The 22,695-nt window shown below is 43.2% G+C and overlaps 1 protein-coding gene across 8 annotated transcripts in view; it reads right to left on the bottom strand.

Annotated features, from left to right (window-relative positions):
- Positions 1-4,543, bottom strand: part of Atp6v0a1 (ATPase H+ transporting V0 subunit a1) — a 55,647-nt gene extending 51,104 nt beyond the window's left edge. For all 8 annotated transcript variants that reach the window (XM_051177083.1, XM_051177101.1, XM_051177114.1 and 5 more), the window contains exons 1-2: positions 4,388-4,543; positions 2,406-2,565 (exon numbers count right to left, since the gene is read on the bottom strand). In XM_051177083.1, the coding sequence (XP_051033040.1) occupies positions 2,406-2,522 (117 nt within the window). In that variant the 5' untranslated portion in view covers positions 2,523-2,565; positions 4,388-4,543. The remainder of the gene's footprint in view (positions 1-2,405; positions 2,566-4,387) is intronic.
- Positions 4,544-22,695: the final 18,152 nt, after the last annotated feature.

The raw sequence follows: 22,695 nt of genomic DNA, 5'->3' as shown, positions 1-22,695 counted from the left end.
CAGAGAAACCTTGTCTTGAAAACCATACTACAAAGCAAGGCCTTGTCACAAAAAGAAGTGGAAGGGGGAAGCTGGTGGGAGGTAGGAGGAGCAAGAGAGAGGAGAAAGGAAAAACAGCAGCATCTAGCATACATGGGAAACTTGTACAAACCTCACAAGTCAATAAATAAGCAAAAGTCAAGGAGTTCCACTAACAGATACAGTCAGATGAAGGAACACACAGTTCAAGGCAGAGGAAAGCCCCAGTCCACAGACACACAAAACGATACTAACTGTACATACAGAAAATGCAGATTAAAACAAGATCTCATCTTTACACCAGTAAGATTGGTATATTTCTTTATCTAGGCACAGGCCTATTGATACAATGGAGACATGACAGAACCAAAGGGGCATAACACATTTTGATGTCACAACATCTAAGATGTTCAAGATGTATGTGATACTCAGTGGACCCTCAGGAGCCACCTACCATGGTTTGTTTGATTGTTCTTTTCTTTTGTTTTTGCCTTTTGAGCTAGGATCTCTCAGTAGGACCTGGGGTTTACTAATAAGACTGGGCTGTCTGGCTAGCAAACTCCGGGGATCCACATGTCTCTGTTTCCCTTGTGCTAGAATCACACACATATGCCACCACAGCCAACTTTTTAGAGCTAGGGAGGCAGTGAAGGCTTCTATGTGGCAAGTACTTTATCAGCTAAGCTGTTACAACAATAACCTCTTAGTCACAATAACCATGTAGCCCTGGCTGGCCTAGAACTCACTGTGTAGACAATGTTGGCTTCAAATTCATGGTTATCCTCTTGCCGATGCCTCCCAAGCACTACTTGGGGGATTTGAGATGTGAATTATCATGTCTGACTTTTTTTTTAAGCCAAGTCTATTGACTACACAGAGGGTACAATGTGTGCACAGGAGTGCCAGAACTTCTTGGCAGCTCACCAACTCCAGGACCTTTATTAATCCTACCCATTTCTGATCACTCTGATTTAATTCACTTACTCATACCAACCATGAAAAAACAAACAAACAAAACAACAATAACAACAACAAAAACCTGTATAGGCTCTAAAGATATAATTATGAGAATTATGAGTAAAAACAGAGAAGGCTCTTGTCCTCATGGGGCTTAGATCATTGTGGAGGGACTTTAGCCAACCATTCCCATTGATAAGTGTGGAATCATGCCCATTATGAATGCTATGAAAAGTGCCTGGATTACTGAGAGCGCAGGAGCTGAGTCAGGGACCCTCCTGACTACCCACACCTTTCATCTGTGTGCACTGTGGTAATTTTTAAAAAGGGGAAGGTTTTTTATTAAGAGAAAGGGATTGTAAAAAAAAAAAGGGAAAGGGAAGGGGGAGACCAGCCTCTGGGGACAGAGCAGCGGGAGAGAGAAAAGAGAGTCAGAGAGAGAGAAAGGAACAAACAGATGGACAGAAAGAGGGGAGAAAGAAAGAGGGGGATGGGAGGTGGGCAGGGCCTTTTAAAAGGGAACACAGTGAATGTGCACAGGTGGTGCTCTTAGTGGCAGCAGCTGAGGGCGTATCCTGTCCAAACTCCAAAGGCAGCCCGGTAGAGATGCCTAAATACTAACTTCTTGCTCAAATTATAAATTCCCAGAGCAGATTAAAAAAAAGAAAGAAAGAAACTTAGACTGTCCTTTTTGTTTTGAGATCCTTTCCAAGTATCCAAAACAGTGAATTACTGGTGTATGCTTACTTACATATGATATGTTTTATTCATGTATATAGCTGTCTCAGATTTTTGTTTAAAAACTTTCTTTTTGATCCCACTGCAAGGAAAAACTACAGTTTTGATGTTAAGGGGACCCAAATAAAGTAAAAAAAAGATTAGTGTCGTATCCTCTGCCAGCATTCCTAACAACTACCTGACAGTACTTAAAATAGTTTTCCTTTTTCTTTTTTTTTTCCCCCAGACAAGTCTCATGTAGCTCAGGCTGGCCTAAACATATTATATAACCAAGGATAACCTTGAATTCATAATACCCCTATCCCTCTGAAGAGCAGGGATCTCAGACCCTTTGCCATCCATCTTGCTCAGTTTGTTTTTGATTTAAGTTTTCTGTTGTTGTTGCCTTCTCCTCCTATACAAGGTCTCACTCTGTAGCTCAGGCTCACCACCTCATTGCCTCAGCCTCCCAAGTGCTAGCACCATGCCCAGCTAAGGTTGACTGACCAAGGAAGAATTAGCAAAAACCATAGAAGGGTTGGCTGAAACCATTTCTACCTCTAGAAAGATAAAAGACAACTTGAAACTTTTCAGTATTAAGCCAGTGACATATTACTTTGTAAATAAGAGGCAAAAGACTCAGGACAAAACAGTTAAACATAACAAACGAAACAGTTTGATGGTGATCAAAAAGCAGTCTGGCTTCCACTTACATCACGAAACTGAACCTTTCCGAGTTCTCCTAATTCACTGACGCAACAGTAAGCGGCTTCTGACTGTAGAAATAGCTGGGCTAGGGTCATCTCCTCGCTCCGGAAAAGTTCCCCCATGTTGGCAGAGAGTAGTCAGTAAGTATCTGTGGTTCACTCCAATCTGAGGCAAGAAAGAAAATGACATGGCTTGAGTCAACCTCTAGGACCAAGGTAGTATTTTGGGCGACACAATACGATGGAATATATGCTGATTAAGGACACAAACTGGGAACTCCAAAAAGCTCTGTCCTATCATACAGTGACATTCACAGTATCTGGGGATTTGGATTTATTTTGTTTATATAACCTCTGCTGGTCTCAAACTCAACATATAGTAGAGGCTGGCCTTGAACTCCTGATTCTCCTACCTCCACCTCCTTAGTGCTGAGATTACTGGAATATACCAACAATCTTAGGGTTTTTTGTTGTTACCCTTTATTTTTTTCACACTTGACACAGTTTTGTTGCTAAAAGAGATCCTCTTGATCCTCTTTGTTGTTTCATTTTGGGTTTGTTTTGTTTGTGAGCAGAAAACAAGAGACTTTGCATAAAAGATGTGTCGACTGACAATGCCCACTTCCAATATTCAAAATCCCAAGTACTATAAAAAAAAAGACCTATGGGTAAAGGGATCAAGCTTACAAACTCCTAGGAAAACACCATTCTTCTTCTAAGGAATCCCAATATATAAAATCATTGTAAAAAGACAATAGAGCCCACCATGTTCAGCTCAGTTTCAACTCAGGCATGACAGGAACACGTTGGTAATGATAAATCACTTTTAACAAGCCAGGCGAAAAGCCTTCTGAAGTTCTTTACTTCCCATCCCCACCATCCTCAAAGCAATTGTCATCTCCCCTTGTAAGCCACGAAGACTTCCGTTTCAGGTCAGCAACTGGCGCTATCAGTGGTACTGAAATTGCAATTATTTCATTCTCGATAAGCTCAAATTCAGCTCAGGTACAGCACGGTCTGCAAAATCTAATGCCAGCAGAGCATACATTATGTTGCTTTTAATGTCGTAAGGTCGTGCAAATTCCATACTGATTGGTAGGTGAGACTGACATTTCAGAGAAGATTTGCTCTTCGGGAAGGCAGGAAGACATTTTGAGGACCCGAACAACAAATCCTTCCTGCATTGGACAGCAAAACAACACACTCTGCTAAAGCAAGGATTTCTCAAGAGATTATGTGGGTTGACTTAAGACTGTGAACATCTGAATCACCCACAAGAGCTATTACCAGTCTCTCTCCACCTTGAACTAGGATACCACAACCTCAAAATAAACGAAATCATGTCTGATAGGCATAGACCAGGAGGTGCCAGAGATGACAACATCAAATAAGTTGCCACCCTCCTCCTGTTCCTTCGTGATTACAGGCCTCTCTATCTCTATACACACATTGAAACCAAACACAAAACGAATTTGGAAGAACAGTTTCCGGGGGTCGCGAAATGAAACATGAACAAAGAATAATTCTGCAAAAGGGGGGATCCAAACCCAACATCCTCCCTGAAGGACTCTATCTCGCTCCAGTTTTCCAATCTCCCCTTCCTAGCAGGGAGCAATTGTCGTTCATCTGCTTCGTTTCTGGACTGCACAGTGAGAAAGCAGAAATTCTCTGGACTAAGCACAACCTGTCTCCCGTAAGGGAGAAGCCCCCAGATTCTAAGACCCTTTAGGAAATTCCCTCAGATCCCTCTGCTTATCCTATCTCCTCGATCCTGTCGCCGCCCCTCACGGGTCCTCCCGGGGCAGTGGCCCTCCAGTTCCTCTGCCCACAGGAAGGGTATCTGAACAGGGGGATGAGGCCCCCACCCGTATTTTCCTGAGAGACCTAAGACCCCTGCTAATTCTTCTGACAATCGAGGTTTCGGAGTGCGCCCCAATGTCCCCTTGAAGGCCGCACCGGGACGCGCTCTTTCCACAACCCTCACTCACCTCTGGCCCGCACCGCCGCCGCGACCGCAGCCGCCGCAGCAAAGCCCCCGGCTCAGGCAGAGCAAGTTCCGAGGAGCGTACGCAAGCCAGGCTCCGCCTCCACGCCACCGCCGAGTCCCGCCCCCAGGATGACTTCATCTCAGTCGACCAATGGGATGCTGCCTCTCCCCGGCTGCCGCAGTGCGGAGTCCTGGGGGCTCGGGCGAGTCTTGGTGTGCTGACGCCATCTTTGTTCCGGCGTTGTGATTTCTAACCCGGAGTGTTTGGAATCGTCATTGCTGGGCGTGTGACTTTTTAAAGTGTTTGACTGCTGAGCCCGTCAGAACCATTTCTATCTGTTGTCCTTGGAGCAAGGTTACTTGCCATCTGTATTTTCCAGGGAAGCAATTCACTTTTTCTTGAAGAAAGCAGCATGAGAGAAATGAACATTGTAGAATGATGCCAGAGCTGCAGGGGCCTTCAGAGCTTTTACACACACACACACACACACACACACACACACACACACACACACACACCCTTTGTCATTCTTAGACCCTGGAAATATTTGAGCCCCAGATTAGAGAGCAACTTAAAATTTACACACACACACACACACACACACACACACACACACACACACACCCTTTGTCATTCTTAGACCCTGGAAATATTTGAGCCCCAGATTAGAGAGCAACTTAAAATTTACACACACACACACACCCTTTGTCATTCTTAGACCCTGGAAATATTTGAGCCCCAGATTAGAGAGCAACTTAAAATTTACACCGAGTCCAGGATTAATTCTTCCAGTAGCTGTCTGGGGTTTACACTTACACAAATAACAAGAAATGACCCAGAAGACCGTATGTGGGGGAAATAATTATTTTTATCTTGCGTAGTAGATAGATTCCTGTGAACTCATGTGGCCACGTAGGAGTTTTCAGTTCCTCAAGTCTTTTGAATGCAAAATGATACCTACCTACTATTTTTTTTTAAAAGCTCTTTCCCAAATATCGAGTCCCTTTCCCCTCTGTTAGAGATGAGTAGGGAGTCAGTGTTAATAACCAGAACCATCAGGAGGAACCATCAGGAGAACTGGTCAGTCAGTCCCTGTAGGTGGCAGGACTTTATTGAAATTCAAATGTAGTGAATGAGATATCAGATTAAAAAGCAAAACAAACAAACAAACAAATGGTGCTGATAATTTTGTGGACCTGATAAAAATACTATAAAACCTGTTCTGTAAACCTGAACAAAATGATGGACACCGTGAACATTTTATTTGGATTTCTCTATAGCATAAGGTAACTGAAGATGTCACTTCATTACCATTCTCCTGAGAAGGAGCACTTCTGAGACCTGACTTTTCCTGCCCCTTCGACTTTGCTGACAAGGCAGACAGGGACCCACAACTGAAGTCCTGTGGAGTGTTAGAAAAATGATTTCACAATGACTGTCACTTCCTTCCTCAGAGACTTGAAAAAAAAAAAAAAAGCCAACCTCAGAGTCAGCTGCTTGCTAACCACAAACACAAATGTTCCCTATATTACCTGTAAGAAAGCCTACCCCCAACTAACTTTAATTCCCTTGAACTTTTTTTGTGGCTTCCCTGAAAGTACATCCTCTCAGACGTCCTTAAAAATAGTAATCATAATTTATTTATTGGGTGTGTTTGTGTGCTTTTGTTCTACAGCACAGGCTTGAAGGTCAGAGGTCAACTTTAGGGGAGTTGGTTCTCTTCTTCAAGTGTTTCCCAGAGATTGAACTCAGGTGGCAAGCTTGCCTGAAAGTGCCTTAACCTGCTAAGCCATCTTTCATGGCCCTACAGTTCCTTTTCTTTTTCGTTTCATCTCCTACCAGACACCTACCTTTTCCCAGTGTCCCTTTTGTTTTATTTCCATGCACTGTTCTTGGCCATCTTGCCTATTGCAAGTTTCAAGTACCTATGTTTAGGGATTCATATTTATTTCTCTATCCACCACCTTGCTATATGGTCAGAGATGGTGGGACTTCTGCCTGCTAAGTAATATCTCATAGGCAATATATTTGTTGAAGTCTACTATGAGCCGAACAATATTAGGTACCACAGATAGGAAAATGGAGCCGATACACTTCCCATCCCAGAAATCCCTTGAGGAATAAGTTCCAATACTTGTTAGAAAGTGGGATGTAATGACTCACGCTTGTAATCCTAATAATGGGATGCTGAAGCAGGAGGATTGCCACCTAGTGAACACCAGGACAACTAGAGCTGCAAAACATTAGGAGAAAAAAAAATGCAAGGGAGAGAGGTGAGTGCAATAGTTATTATACTTTGTGCCAGGAGAGTTCCTCAATGCTTTGTAAATACAGACTCACTTAACTTTCACAAGAACCGTAGGAAGCAGATACACCCTTTAATCAGAAGATGTGGCAGAATTGAGAAATTGTCCAACAAGATCAAGTTTTAAATGCTTCTGAAGCTGGGGGTATGGCTCTGAGATAAAATGCATACTTACCATGCAAGAGGTTTAGTCCCAAGCATAGAGACAGTAGGGTCACTGAGCCCAGAATTTCTAGGTCAGTTTGGGCCCCTCTCCTCCCCCCCAAAAAAAAAACAAAACAAAAATAAAACAAAATGCTGTTGAGTGTGCTTTTGGCTCTAAAAGATGTCAGCAATTCCATATGAGACTTAGGCAAAAATATCAACTCTAAAGTGAGATTTTGCTTAGACATCTAAATGGCAATTACAAAGATTAATTAATTCTTCCCTACCAAGACAATGTAGATAGCAGATACATGGATCTAAGAAAGAGAATGTCAGAAAGTCACTAGAAGGCCAGCGAGAAGAGGTATGTGCCTATTTTCAATTTTACTTTGAGTTTCCCAAAATAACACTCCAGGTTTTACTTTCAAAGTCCAAGAATGTTTAAGATAAAGGTCTTTTGGTAAAAAGCAAAAACCTTTTCAAAATGCACTTTGAAGCTACCGTTGTTGTCTTAAGGGTCACTTCCCTTTCGTTCTATTAATGATTACACAGACAAGGAGATGTGAATGAGCCTAAGGCATTTGACATTTTAAGCAAACCTCATGACTCTCAGACACACCAGGCTGGGAGTTCCTTAGCTCCTGGGGATTGGAATGCTATGCAAAAGGGCAGAGTTGAAGAAGTGAAACTTAGAAAGCTCCAGGGTGGGGGATGAGGGACAAGGTGGAGGGACACAGAGCAGAGCAGTCTCTGTCACTTCAGACCTCATATACTTGTCTAGGAAAGTGAGAAACCACGTTCGGTCTCTGAAGAGATAATTATAATTGTGTTGGCTTTCTACCGATTCACCTGGAGTGAAGAAAAACACGGAAAATTCCAGTGGAAAAAAATTTAGTTAAACCAGATATAATGGCACAAGCCTGTGATCTTAATACTTGGGAGGCAGGAGCCAGGCTCGGGTACAGAGTGATTCCAAGGCCAGCCTGGAATAAATGACACCCTGTCCCAAAAGTCAAAGGAGAGAGAGAGAGAGAGAGAGAGAGAGAGAGAGGGAAGGAGGGAGGGAAGGACAGAGGAAGGGAGGGACACAGGGAGGGAGGGAGGGAGGGAGGGAGAAAGGGAAGGAGGGAGGGAAGGACAGAGGAAGGGAGGGACACAGGGAGGGAGGGAGGGAGGGAGGGAGGGAGGGAGGGAGAAAGGGAAGGAGGGAGGAAGGGACTCAGGTGGGTGGTGCTGTGGACCCTTAATCCCAGCATTTGGGATTAAAGTCATGTGGTGTCTAGAAAATACTGCTAAACTCTGCCAAAAGACAGATGTCATTTTGATCCCTTCAAACCTGTAGAAAGTGTAAGTGTGTGTGTGTGTGTGTGTGTGTGTGTGTTTAAAGATTTATTTATTTGCCAGACTGCATTACAGATGGCTGTGAGCTGCCATGTGGTTGCTGGCAATTGAACTCAGGACCTCTGGAAGAACAGGCAGTGCTCTTAACTCTCGAGCCATCTCTCCAGCCCCAGTAATCTGGGTTTTTGTATTTTAAAATGCTGTACCCCTGTGCTTCAGCACCAAGAGCTGTGGCATGAGCAGGCTCTTGGTTGTGGGCTAGTAAAAGGGTTTATAGCCAGGTGCAGCTGGCCTTTAATCCCAGCACTGGGAGGTAGAGACAGGCAGATCCCTATGAGTTTAAGGTCACTCTGCTCTATAGAGAGAGTTCAGGACAGCCAGAGAAATCAGAGAAACCCTATCTTTAAAAACCAACCAAGCAAACAAAGAAAAAACAACAACGAAAGGACTTACATACTCCTAATTGGGTGTTCGTTGACATCAGTCTCACATAGATCATTTCATCAGAAGTTCAAGATCGTCCTCAACAATTTCAGGAGTTCAAGGCCAGCCTAGTTTAGAGAACCAGTCTTCGAGAGTGTAGTACCTGGGCGTGGGGTGGGGGAGCATTTCGTGGTTTTCCTTTGCCAAATACCTCCTCACATGTAGTATATTCCTCTTTTTATTTTTAATTATGAATGTGTATGCATGTGTGTGTCACACGTGTGCAGGTGCCCTCAGAAGCCAGACCATCTCTCCAGCGAAGTTACTTTTTTTTATATTTTATCCACGTGTGTACTTCTTATTTAGGAAAGGCTTGCTGTGAAGTGACTGTTCCTTTGTTATTGGAAAGGGAACTCCCTCTGGTTTTGACAGGCTCCCATCCTATGAAGGAGGGACTTGCTTAATTTCTGTCAGAACAGGGTGTTCCAGTTTACTTTATATATTCTCTGTTCTGTCATCCATTTCTCCAAGGAGCTCTGCTTGGGTTTAGTGAAGAATATTATTTAGAAATCCGGCCCTGGGTACCAAGTGTGTACAAGGTTACAGACTTTTACTGCTTCTGGGTTTTTTCAACAGGAAGAGACAGGGTCTCTATTTATAAAGATGGTTCCAGGGTTGTGTGGTTACACTGTTGCCTTTGGCTCTTTTTCTTTTTTCCTGAAACCGAGTCTCATGTAACCTTTTGTGAGCCAGGAAGTGATGGCACAAATCTTTAATCTCAGCACACTGGAGGCAGAAGGGGTGGGTCCCTGAGTTTTGAGGCAGCCTGGTCTACAGAGTTCTAGGGTAGCCAGGGTTACAGAGAGAAACACTGTCTTGACAAACCAAAGGGACCATTTTGTGTTCTGGAGAATTCAAACTTTTACCGCATTACAGGCTCTGTTGCTCAAAGTTTTTGTTTGTTTGTTTGTTTGTTTGTTTTTTGTTTTTGTTTTTGTTTTTCAAGACAGGGTTTCTCTGTGGTTTTGGAGCCTGTCCTGGAACTAGCTCTGTAGACCAGGCTGGTCTTGAACTCACAGAGATCCACCTGCCTCTGCCTCCCAAGTGCTGGGACTAAAGGCGTGTGCCACCGACACCAGGCTCAAAGTTCTTTAAAATGTAACAAACTCAGTAAACTATTTTGACAAAAATAAACAATAAATGAAACAAGAGCTAGAGGTGGTGCCTCGTGCCCCTCATGTCAGAAATCCCAGACACTCAGGAGGCTGAGACAGGAGGATCAGGTATTTGGTCTAGAGAAGACCCTATCTCAGTGCTTCCCAAAGCCTTCCAAAAGGTAAGTTTGAGGAAGTAGCTCCCACAGAGAGGACTCATCTAGCATGGGTGAGGCACTGGGTTCAATTCTCAGCACCAGAGAAAGAAAGAAATTAGCCTAGCCAGTGGTGATGGCGCATGCTTTTGATCCCAGCACTTGGGAGGCAGAAGCAGGCAGACATCAATGAGTTCGAGGCCAGCCTGATCTACAAAGTGAGTTCCAGGACAGCCAGGGCTGTTATACAGAGAAGACAAAACATACAGCTCAACTATAACATATAAATCTCTAGCCTCAAATAAAACTCAGCAACCTTTAAAAATAGACATGTCCACTCCTCCCCCACCCCTCCCCTTCCCCTCTCCTCCCTTTGTCTCCCCATGCTTCTTCCAGACAGGCTTGTGCATACCCCCTCTCTCTTCCCCACTCTCTACTAATAATACTTTTAAAAGTGGGTTTTGTTGCATATTTTGTGGTCTGTTTTCCCATAGGGTAAATAACACTAGCACCACTCAGGAGGCCAAGGCAAGTGGATCCCTGTGAGTTCAAGGCCAATCTGATCTACATAGCAAGTTCCAGGCCAGTCAAGGCTACATAATAAGACCCTGTCTCAAAATAAAACAAATTTAAAACCTTGGCATAGTGGTCCATACCTATGAATCTATCATTCAAGAGGCACAGCCAAAAGGATCACCAAAAGTTAGAGGCCAGGCTTAGCTACATAATGAGTTCCATTCTAGCTTGAAATGCAGAATAGGACTATGCCTTCCTGATTCTAAAACAAACAAACAACTGCCCTATCCCCAAAACCCATCAGGTGAGAGTGTTTGCTGCCAAGTCTGAAGACCCAAGTTCAATCCCTGGGGCCCATGCAGTGGAAGGAAAGGAGAGAACTGACCCCAGCAGGTCCTCTATACTCTTTGGCACTCATGCATGAGCGAGCATGCCACTTCTCCACAGAGAATACAGGAGTAAACGTCATAAAACATCCAGGAAGAAAAACTAAAACAAAACTGGAAGGTTGGAAATGGAGATTGCAGGCTGAAAAAAAAAAAAAAAAAAAAAAAAAGGAGAGGTTCCTGGGAAGATAAGTTTAATAGGCAAGAGTCCAGCATCCATTCAAAAGCCAGGTATAGTTTTGAATGCCTGTAAGCCCAGCACTGGGGGACAGAGGAAGGAAGATCCCAGGAGCTCTCTGGCCAGAGAGCCTGGTTGAAATAGGGAACTTCAAGTGGAGCGAGGAACATTATCTCCAGGGAATAAAGGGGAGCATGACAGAGGGAGACACTGGCTACCATCCTCTGTCCTCTATGTGTGCATGGGGCATAAACATGAAGCAATTAAAGTGAAATGCTAAAAATAAAGAACTCATTTACAAAGTCTGAGTGCAGATTGGAGAAAATAATCTATGACTGCTGGTAAGTAGAAAATGTTCTACTCAAGGAATAGAAACTTTCAAATTAATAGGCTCTCAGAGACCTTAGCTTCCTGAGTGCTGAGTTCGTAGGTCTGGCCACCATGACCAGCAAGAACAATTTGAAAAGAGAGAATACAGTGGCGTGTGTGTATGACCCCAGTACTCGCACTCAGAGAGTCAACGTCTACATAGTGAGTTGGAGGCTAGCCTTGGCTATAAGAGAACCTTTGTAAAACCAGGAATGGTGATTCACACCTGTAATCCTGGTACTTGGGAGGCTAAGGTTGAGGCTAGCCTAGGCTACATAGTGAGACACCGTGTCAAAGAATATGTCCAGTACATTGTGATGATTAATCTTCACTGTTGGCAGCTGGAGAGATGACTCAGCAGTTAAAAGCACTGACTGTTCTTCCAGAGGACCCGGGTTCAATTCCTAGCACCCACACTGCAGCTCACAACTGTCTGTAACTCTAGTTCTAGAGGATCTGATACCTTCACCCCAATGCATATAAAATAAAGGTTAAAAAAAAAAAAAAAACTTCATTGTCAACTTGAGTAGATTTGGCATCACCATGGGAACACACTTCTGGGTGTTTCTGGAAAGGTTGAAATGAAGTTGGAAGATTCATCCTGAATGTGAGCAGCATCATTCCATGGGCTGGGGTTGGAGACTGAATAAAAAAGGAGAAAAGGAGCTGGGCGATAGCACTGGTCCCTCTGCTCCTGACTGTAGAAGCAGTGTGAGCAGCCACAAGTCACCTTGCCACCAGGGACTGACTATACATACCATCAAAGCCTTAGGCCCAGTAAACCTCCCTCCCTCCCTTCTCCCACCCTCCTCCCTCCCTCCTCCCCTCCCTTTTTCCCTCTCTCCTCCCCTCCCTTTTTCTCTCCCTCCTCCCCTCCTCCCTCCCTCCTTCCTTCCCTCCTTCACTCTCTCCCTCCCCCTCCCTCCTCCCCTCCCTCCCTTTCCTCTTTTCAGGCATTTTGTCACAGCAATAAGAAAATGATATGTCATTGGAGTTCCAGAAGAAGAGAGAAAGATGTCTCTGCTCTCACAAACCCAATGGGAGGATTTCAAGCTTGAAGCCAGCCTAGGCTACACAGGCCTGAGCTACGTTTCTGAGTTTTCACTGGGAGACAGAGGGGAGGGGGGAGAGAAAGGAAGCAAAAGAGGAAGAGGAAGAAAGAGGAAGGGGAAGTGAGAGGGAGAGACTGAAGTAGGCAGGAAAAAAGATTCCAAGAAACTCTTACCTCATAACTGCCGGCAGAACAAATACAAAGAAAACCCTGATAGGCACATCATAATTAGCTGTAAACACGTGTGTGTGTGTGTGTGTGTGTGTGTGTGTGTGTGATGTAAGCTCATACAAATGCTTACTGATTTCTCATCACAAACAACAGAGGCCGAGGACAGAGAAATGACATCACTAAAGTGCTGAAATAAAATAAATGGTAATCTAAAATTCTAGATCCAGTGAAAACATTCATGAATAGAAGCAGGGGCTGGAGATATAGAGTCGGTGGCAAGTGCAAGGCCCTGGGCTTGACCACTGATGCGTTCAGGAGGAGGGGGAGAAGGGGAGGTAAAATAGCATTTTCAGATAACAAAAACTAAGTTTGTCACTGCTAGATCTGAACCATGTGGATTCTAAACAAAGTTCTTCAGCTGAAGGGAAATAAATAGCATAAGATATAAACTTTCATCTTCAAGAACGAATAACACCAAATACATACATGAGTACATTGAAAGGACTTTTTTCTTTATTTTTTAAAATGTATTTAATTTAATTTATTTATATATTGGTGTGAGGGTGTGGGATCCCCTGGAACTGGAGTTAGACAGTTGTGAGCTGCCATGTCTGTATTTAGGCACTTGTACTGGCCTGCCTTTGGGGTTCTGACAGGATACACCCTCAGCTGCAGCCACTAAGAGCACCACCTGTGCACATTCACTATGTTCCCTTTTAAAAGGGCCCTGCCCACCTCCCGTCCCCCTCTCTCATTCTCTCCCTCTCTATCTGTTCCTTTCTCCCTCTTCCTGTCTCTTTCTCTCTTCCCCCCTCTCCCCGCTCTCCTGTCCCTGGAAGCTAGTCTCTCTCCTCCCCTTGGTGGTATGTAGCTGTAATGCCTGTATTTGGAGTTTGTTTTATCAGGACCACCAGTTCCCCAAAAAAACTACACAGACTTATTAATTATAAATGTTCAGCCGACAGCTTAGGCTTGGTACTAACCAGCTCTTACAACTTAATTTAACCCCTGTTTCTCACCTACGCTCTACCACGTGGAGCGTGGCACATTTATCTCCTGCTTCCTCCGTGTCTTGCTGGCGACTCTGAAGCCCTTCTTCCCGTCATCCTCTCAGTTTGGCTCTCCTACCTAATCTCTTCCTGTCTAGCTATTGGCCAGTCAGCTCTTTATTAAACCGATGAGAGTAATGCATATTCACAGTGTACATAAAGGATTATGCCACAGCACTGGACAGGTAGAGTCGGGAGGATCCTGGGGCTTGCTGATTATCCAGCCTAATTGGTGAGCCCTAAGCCAATGAGAGACCCTGTCTCAAAGGAGGTGGACAGCATCCCTGAAGGTGACGACTGAGATGTTCCTTTGGCCGCTGCAAATCCACATATGCATAACTGCACACATCCATTCATGGAAAAAAAAAAAGTAATTCAGGAAGCTGGAAAGATTCATCAGTGGTTAGGAGCAATTGCTACTCTTTCCGAGGATTAAAGTTAAATTCCCAGCACCTATGTGGCAGCACACAATAGTGAACAGGTATAGATGCAGGCAGAACAGGCATACACATAGAATAAAGAGTTCAGGCTAGGCACGGTGGCACACACTTCTACTCTTTTGGGTGGTAGAGAGATCTCTGAGTTTGAGGTCAGCCTTGTCTATATAGTAGTGAGTTCCAGGCCAGCCAGGGCCATGGGGTGAGAGCCTGGCTCAAAAATACATTGACTTAGTTAAACAGAATTCTTAGGGGCACTTGCCTCCAAGCCTGATGGTCTGACTCCTGGGACCCGCAAGGCGAAAGAGAGACCTGTTACCTGTAAGTTGTCTTCTGAACTCCATACAGGAGTCTACACACTAAATCAACAAATAGAATAGAATTCTGAAAATTATGCAATTAATTCCATATAAGATGGCAAAAAAGAACAGGAGAATAACAAAGGAGACAGGCAGAAAACATAGAAAAATTGATTTAATAAATAACATAAAAGATAAATAATAAATAATGAAAGAGCAATAAATAATTATAAATGAAGATGATAATACAGTTCAGAGATTATTGCAACTGGAATTAATAAATGACCCAGAGGCAGATGTTGGGGTTCAAGCTGAAGATTCAGGAAGCAAAGCAGCCAGCCACTAACTTTCACCTCTCGCTCAGGCTAAACAGGCTTATCCACGCACAAGCTCTTCACCAAGCCTCAAACGGCTGCCTCTCCTCAGTGTGGCTGGAGAATGAATGCCTCATACTGAAGATCCTTCTTTTTTCTTTTATGCCTTTCTAGTACTGGGATTACAGGCGTGTGATCTGTTACTCTTTTAGACCGATTCAATCTTGTGTATCCCTAGGTGGCCTTGAACTCAGAGAGATTGGTCTATCTCATAATCCTGAGTCCTAGGATTAAAGGTGTATACCACCACCTCCTAGCTTCTGGCTGCTGGGATCAAAGGTGTGTGCCCAGCTTCTATGGCTTGTGGTTGACTTTGCTTTCTGAATTCTTAGGCAAACTTTAATAAATCATAAGTAATATATCACCACAGATTATCAGAAAGGATAAAAAATAACATCCTAGTATATGCTGTCCAGACATTTTACATTACTATTATATTTTACTTAATTTAACTTTATTTTACATGCATTGGTGTGACAGTGTTGGATTCACCTGGAACTGGAGTTATAGATTATTCTTAGATGCCATATGGGGGCTGGGAACTAATTCTGGTCCTCTGGAAGAGCAGTCAATGCTCTTAACCACCAAGCTATCTCTCTCCCCAGACATTTTAAATTATTATTTTTTTTTTCAAGACAGTTTCTCTGTATTGTTTTGGAGGCTGTTCTGGAACTAGTCTATAGACCAGGCTGGCCTCGAACTCACAGAGATCTGCCTGTCTCTGGAGGGCTGGGACTAAAGGCATGCGCCACCAATGCCCAGCTGACATTTTAAATTATAAAGTTGAAAGTAAATGGGTAGAAAAAGACCTGCCATACATCTCATGCAAATGCTCCCAAACTGATCTACAGTGGTGGTTGCACTGCTTAGTAAAGTTCACTTGAAAGGAGTGAACTTTATTATGTAAAAATATAGCTAGGGTCGGGGTGGGGGACGGCACATGCCTTTAATCCCAGCACTCAGGAGGCAGAGGCAGGCAAAGTGAGTTACAGCACAGCCAAAGCTGTTACACAGAGAAACCCTGTCTCCAAAAAGACAAACAAAACAAACAAGCAAGCAAACAAACAAACAAACAAGAAAATATATAAAATATATGTACTTCAATACGTTCTGCATTGTGTGTGCGATGCTCTCACATGGGTGTGCCTGCTTGCAGGGTTAGTTCTTTCCTTCCACCATGGGTCCTGGGGATTGGAACTCGAGTCCTGACAACAGGACTTGAGCCATCTCATTGGTCTTGGGTTTTCTTGAAAGACATTTAAAAGTCTTTACTAACCTGATGGTTCATTTTTAAATGACAAGATAGTAACTGGACGGTTACAATCCACTGAACAATAGCTGGGTAAACACTGGATGATTGGCAGATCCATGACAGAGAGCCTACTAGCTGCAGGAGGCATGGCAGTTAGAAAATCATTGTCTTGCAATGACTCTAGTAAAAAAAAACATAGTTGTTAAAAGGAAAGCAGAAGAAACTATTTGGAGAGAAGAAAGGGACCAGAAAGAGAAGGGAAAGAGGTATAGGGGAGAGCAAAAAAGACTAATCCTAGCACCCTGGAGGCTAAGTCTACAGAGCGAGTTCCAGAACATTCAGGACTACACAGAGAAACCCTGTCTCAAAGGAAACAAAATGAAAACGTAATATGTAAATTGTATCCTAGAGGAAAAAAAAAAACAAAAAAATTAAAAAAAAAAAAAAACTACCTGAATAAATCTGTCATGTTCTCTGTCCCCTCCGCTGCTGTAAAAGAAAAGGCAGACACCCTCCTTCTGTGTCTGTCAGTCTGCAATCATCTAATCCTCACTTCCCCAAAGGAAGCTGACCAAGCATTCTAAACTATGGGAGCTACAAGTGGTGCTCTGATGGACATGCATTAACTGAAGGCCGAACTTTCCCCCTTCCCCTGCTGATTGGAAATCACACAACTTGACTGCAATCACGGACATGGGCTACTCATCAACTACAGGTTGTGAGCCATGCCGCCTCCATGGGTTATGTCAGGAGGGTACCTGCTTAGCTGCAACTCTCCTCAGGGACTCAGCCTTTCTGTCTATCCAAAAGCCAAGTTCTTATCCAAAAGGGCAATTTGCCTCAGTGACCCTCTTGAACCCCTAGCCTGAGATTTTTTTCTTTTTTCTTTTTGTTTTTTTGAGACAGGGTTTCACTGTAGCTTTGGAGCCTCTCCTGGAACTCGCTCTGTAGACCAAGCTGGCCTCACACTCACAGAGATCCACCTGCCTCTGACTTTCGAGTGCTAGGATTAAAGGGGATGCGCCATCAATGCCTGGCTCTAGCCTGAGATTTTACATAATCTAAATCTTATTACAACATATAGTAAATCAACTAAAATTGGCATGCATGCTACAAAAACAAACGAATAAACAAACAAACCTACTCTGGGATGGCAGAATGGTTCAGGAGATCAATTGCTACTGTGCAAGCCTGGGGCCTGAGTCCAATTCCTGCAACCCATATAAACGAGATGGAGAAAAATTGAACCTACAAAGTTGCCCTCTGACTACCACTATCCCCATGGTGTGTCACATGTGCACAACATTAATAGTAATAATAACAATAAAATTTAAAACAGCAGCAAAAACAACTAGCTTGTTAAAACATTTCTAAGGACATGATGCTATGGGGTATCCACCAGAGAAGACCACTCAGACATGAGTTTAAGCTAATAGAAAGCCATTGTATTAGTTGGCCTTCTACTATATTAGATGTTTGGGATCCCAGTGTAGCCCTGAGCCTTTTTCAGGGTGAATTTTTAAGCACACACACACACACACACACACACACACACACACACACAAAACCAAAACAACAACAACAACAACAACAACAAAACACAAATAAACAAAAAAACATATCTTGGGTTGACATACCTTCATTCAGTTAATGAGAACAGTTAGCCAGAGGCAGAACTACAGAAGGCAAAAAGCAAGGTTAGTCCTTTAGAGACTTTCCCAGAACTGTGGATTTGGATGGATGAGGTCTTTGTTTTCGTTTTGGCAGGTGGTGCTGTCTACGTGCTGAGTTTTACATACTAAACCCACTTTCAACGTGGAGTCAGTTGCAGTAAGATTTGGGGGGCCTTTTGCAATGAAAGGCTTCTCTAAAATGCACAAACAAGAGGCTGGAGAGGTGGCTCAGTGGTTAAGAGCACTGGCTGCTCTTCCAGAGGTACTGAGTTCAATTCCTAGCAACCACATGGTGGCTCACAACCATCTGTAATGAGATCTGGTGCTCTCTTCTGGCTTGTAGGTGTACATGCAGACAGAACAAAAAAAATAATTTCTTTTTTGAATTTAGGGAAGACCTGAGTTTGAGTTTGGCCCTTAACTTCCATATGAGGGCATACAACCATATGACTCCCAGGGAGCTGATGCCTTCTGACTTCCTCGGGCACTGGGCATGTACATAGTATACATATAAAAATGCAGGTGAAGTCATCCGTACACATAAAATAAAGTAAATCTACAGAAGTTAACAAGACATGACAGTTTATTGCAATATGTGGTCCTAAACCAGATTCTGTGCCAGAAAAGGAAAGAAAAAAAAAAAAAAAAAAAAAAACTCAAAAATGTCATTATTGGCCCATTGATGAGATTTTGTGATGGATTAGATAGTGTCACATTTCCTCATTTTAACAGTTGTACTGTGGTGGTTACACAAGAGGCTGTGTTCTTGTCATTAGGAAACAGCACTGTAGTATTTGGGGTAAAGGACATTGTGTCTACAACTCTCCTGTGGTGTGTGTACACTGAAGGAATGATGGAAGAGGTGGGTGACATATCGACGGATGTAGGGTGCAGAGAATGATAAAGCAATTGTGGTAAGATAATAACTACACAGAGCACCTGCTTCTCAGGGTGAAAATCACATTTGTTTTCTTGTAACTTTTCTGTAAGCTCACATTGATTTTACGATAAAATGTTTGCAAGGCTAGATGTGGTGGTTCCAGTATTCAGGTGGCTGAGGCAGAAGGATCCAGAATTTGAAAATTTGAGGCCAGCCTGGACTACAGAGAGAGACAGAGATATTTATAGCTCTAATGAATATATTAGAAAAGAATAAAGGCTAAAAATTCATGAGCAAAATCTTCTAAAGAGGAAGAAAGTAGTGAATAAAGATAATAGAAAATAGGGGGCTGAAGAGATGGCTCAGGAGTTAAAAGCACCAGCTGGTCTTCCAGAGGTCCTGAGTTCAATTCCCAGCAACCATATGGTGGCTCACAACCATTTATAGAGGGATCTGATGCTCTCTACTGGCATTCAGGTGTACATGCATTCAGGTGTACATGCAGACATCGCATTCATATAAATAAATAAATAAACAAACAAATCTAAACCACAAAACAAAACCCAGGTGCTGGTGGGACATCCCCTTCTCCCCAGCGGGAGGCAGAGGCAGGTTGATCTCTGAGTTCAAGGCCAGCCTGGTCTACAAAGTGAGTTCAAGGACAGCTAGTACTGTTACTGTAAATGTGACAAGAGAATATAATGAAAAAATTCAATAAATTAAATATTTGGATGGGATGGACAAAACCTTAGAAAATTTACTGTTAGATGAAAAAAAGAGAGGTCCCTCAGTAAGGACTTTTAAAAACAGGGGCACACAGTGTAATATTATGTGGAAATTTCTGGAGGAACCACTGAGTGCCAGTGAAGTCTAACTAACACTCTTGCTGGTTTTTTACTGTGTTTTAGAGTATTGCCCAGAGATTTTGCAGATTAAAAAAAATATTAAAACATCCTAATATGAAAAATAACAAAATAATGTTTAAAAGAATTATAAGACTCCCCAAATCATCATTAATAAAAGGCAGTTTGCAAAATGGGAGAAGATTGTGTAGCACAGGGAACCAAGGGCATGCACAAGGTTTCTTGGGGATGCTGGTCATATTACTATATTTTTAAAAACATGATAAAAATACGAGGGTGATCTGGTCACATCCCACGGATTCACTGGGCTGATCTGCCTGACTAGGAGAGTGTTCCGGTCCGCAGGGCTCCACTACTGTCTCTCCAGAAGTAGGATTGGGTGGGAAAGACCCTCCTGGGATCAAAGAAGACTGTTCTTAGGTCAAGGATATAGGAGTAGCTGTGCTCACGTTAGGACACCAAACACGTTGTCAAGGTCCTCAACCTTTCAAGACATATAAAGCCTGCTTCTATGGGGGAAAAAAATACCCCATAAACAGGTGACTATTTCTTCCTCAATTGCCCCCCTCCCCAAGATGCAGCTGTGCCCTCCTAGAACTTTACCCAGGGTTTGATTCTCAATGGAGGGGTTAGGAAAAGGGACTCAGAGAGGAAACCCAGGCAGTGACACACTCACCGCTGTACCAGAGCGCCCCCTGGTGGGATAACTTAGAGCTGAGCCCCCGCTGGCCCGCCCTTCCTGGGTTGCAGTGGAAGACCCCCTACTCTCCTCTAAGGCGGGGTCCAGGCTGTGCTATTGATAATTGTCTTTGGACACCTCTTGGCCGAGGTTTCTACTTTCCCAGAAGCAAAATAGGAGACGGTGGGATCCAGTTCCCCTTGGCTTCCTTGACTGCCTAGTGACCCCTGAGGTACAGCTCATTTGGAAGAGTGCTGTCCTGCTGTGCACCAACAGATCTCCTGCAAAAGATTAACATGATGAGATGGTGCACACCTGTAACCGTAGAACTGAGCAAGGAGAGACAAGAGAATTAGGAATTTGAAGCCATCCCAGACTTCACAGTGAATTCGAGACCAGACTGGGCTATACACAAAAAAACTTAAGTTGTAACTGTCCCGTCTGACTTTATAGTCCCAGATAGTGAGTTTTGTTTTGTTTTGCAGTACAGGGATGGTTAAAGCATGGGCGCGGGTCGGGGATGGAGGTGTGGTGGGTGGATTTTAGGATCTCAAGTGTTCCAAGCAAATGAGCCAAAACTGAGGGGTACTCCCATCTCCCCCTCTTGTGCCCTCCCTTCCTCCTTTGGGATGAGTAGTGGTCCATTCTAGAGCAGTATGGCAGCAGGTACTGTCGGTAACCAGCAGAGCCTGCTGGAGGGTCTAGGAAGCTGTGTCGGCTGTCACACGCTGTCAGGAAGCAGCTGATGGAGCTCATATTGAGCATCTTGCACTACAGAGGGTTCGAGAAATTATGTGCAGTTGGCAAAAACGGTATATAAACTACCTTGAAGAACTTTCTACTCCCAAATATGGGATAATTAGAGCATCGCATTGATTCTGCTTGGCCCAGTGTCAGGAAGCAGATCTGAAATAAGGTAGAGAAGGAGGATCAGGAGTTCAAGTGCAGCCTAGGCTACATGTGACCTTGAGGCTAGTCTGGGCTGCATGAGACCGAGTTGAAACAAACAAAAATAATGATAGTAAAAAACATTATATACCGTTAAATAAAATAGTAAGCCAAGAGTCTATATTTATATATGCAAAATAGAAGAGTGAGATTCCTTTGTAGGAATATCAGTGTTGAATAGAGAAGAAATAATGGAATTAGAAAATTACATTCTGGGGATGGAGAGACTGGTGCTCTTGTAGAGGACCTGGGTTCAATTCCCAGGACCCACATGACAGTTCACAAACAGTTCTAGGTGGATCCAATAGGCATACATGGTGCAAATATATGCATATATGAATGCAGTCAAAACATTCGTATACATAAAGTAAAATAAATCTAAAATTAAATTTAAAAATTATCATTCAGCGGCTACTATAGAACTCAATAACTCAATCAGGAAACTTCAATTTATTCTTAAACTAGTTAGCAAAAATTTATTGAGAAATGAAATATTAAACTAGTTTCAAAATATTAGCCTATAAAAATATTTACTGATGCACACCTTTAATCCCAGCACTTGGGAAGCAGAGGCAGGTGGTTCTCTGTGAGTTTGAGGCCAGCCTGGTCTACACAGCTAGTTCCAGGCCAGCCAGTGCTGTACAGTGAGATCCTTATTTTTTTCCCTGAAAAAAAATAAATGAACATTTTAAAAGTGCAAATTTGTAGCTTAGGAGCAGCCTGTGATCTCAGCACTTAGGTGGAGGATCGAGAGCTCAAGGTCATCCTCATGATCATGAATTGAGGCCAGCCTGAGCTACAAGAGACCCTGTCTCCAAAACAAAACAAAAACTTTTATTTTATTTATTTATTTATTTATTTATTTATTTTGGAGACAGAGTTTCTCTGTAACTTTGGAGGCTGTCCTGGAACTCACTCTATAGATCAAGCTGGCCTTGAACTCACAGAGATCCGCCTGCCTCTGCCTCCCGGGTGCTGGGATTAAAGTTGTGCACCACTAACTCCCGGCGAAACTTTTATTTTTTTTAATAAAAGGAAGATAGTGTCTTCCTTTTATTCTGGAGATCCTAAACATTGACTAATCTAGTATATATTTGTTTATACTGTGTGGCACTCGCCTATTTGAAACATCTACCTATCCTTTTAAGGATTTATTTATTTATTATGTATACAGTGTTCTGCCTGCATGTTTGCATGCACACTAGAAGAGGGCATCAGATCTTCTTACAGATGGCTATGAGCCACCATGTGGTTGCTGGGAATTGAACTAAGGACCCCTGGAAGAGCAGTCAATGCTCTTAACCTCTGAGCCATCTCTCCAGTCCTGAAATGTCTACTTTTTCTTGGCTTGTTTGTTGTTTATTTAGACAGTCTCTCTTTTAGAAAACATTTATTTTTATTTGCATTGGTATTTTGCCTGTGTAAGGATGTCAGGTCCCCTGGAACTGTAGTGTCAGATTGTTGTGAGCTGCCATGTAGGTGCTGGGAATTGAACCCAGGTCCCCTGGAAGGGCAGTCAGTGTTTTTAACTACCGAGCTATGTCTCCAGCCCCAAGTTAGTCTCTTTGTCTCTGTTTCTCTGTTTCTCTCTCTCTCTCTCTCTCTCTCTCTGTGTGTGTGTGTGTGTGTGTGTGTGTGTGTGTGTGTGTGTGTGTGTATCC

The sequence above is a fragment of the Phodopus roborovskii genome, unplaced genomic scaffold, assembly GCF_943737965.1.
Source record: "Phodopus roborovskii unplaced genomic scaffold, PHOROB, whole genome shotgun sequence".
Lineage (NCBI taxonomy): Eukaryota > Metazoa > Chordata > Mammalia > Rodentia > Cricetidae > Phodopus > Phodopus roborovskii.
Note: the sequence above shows the minus strand (reverse complement) of the source record. Positions and strands in the feature narration are given on the sequence as shown.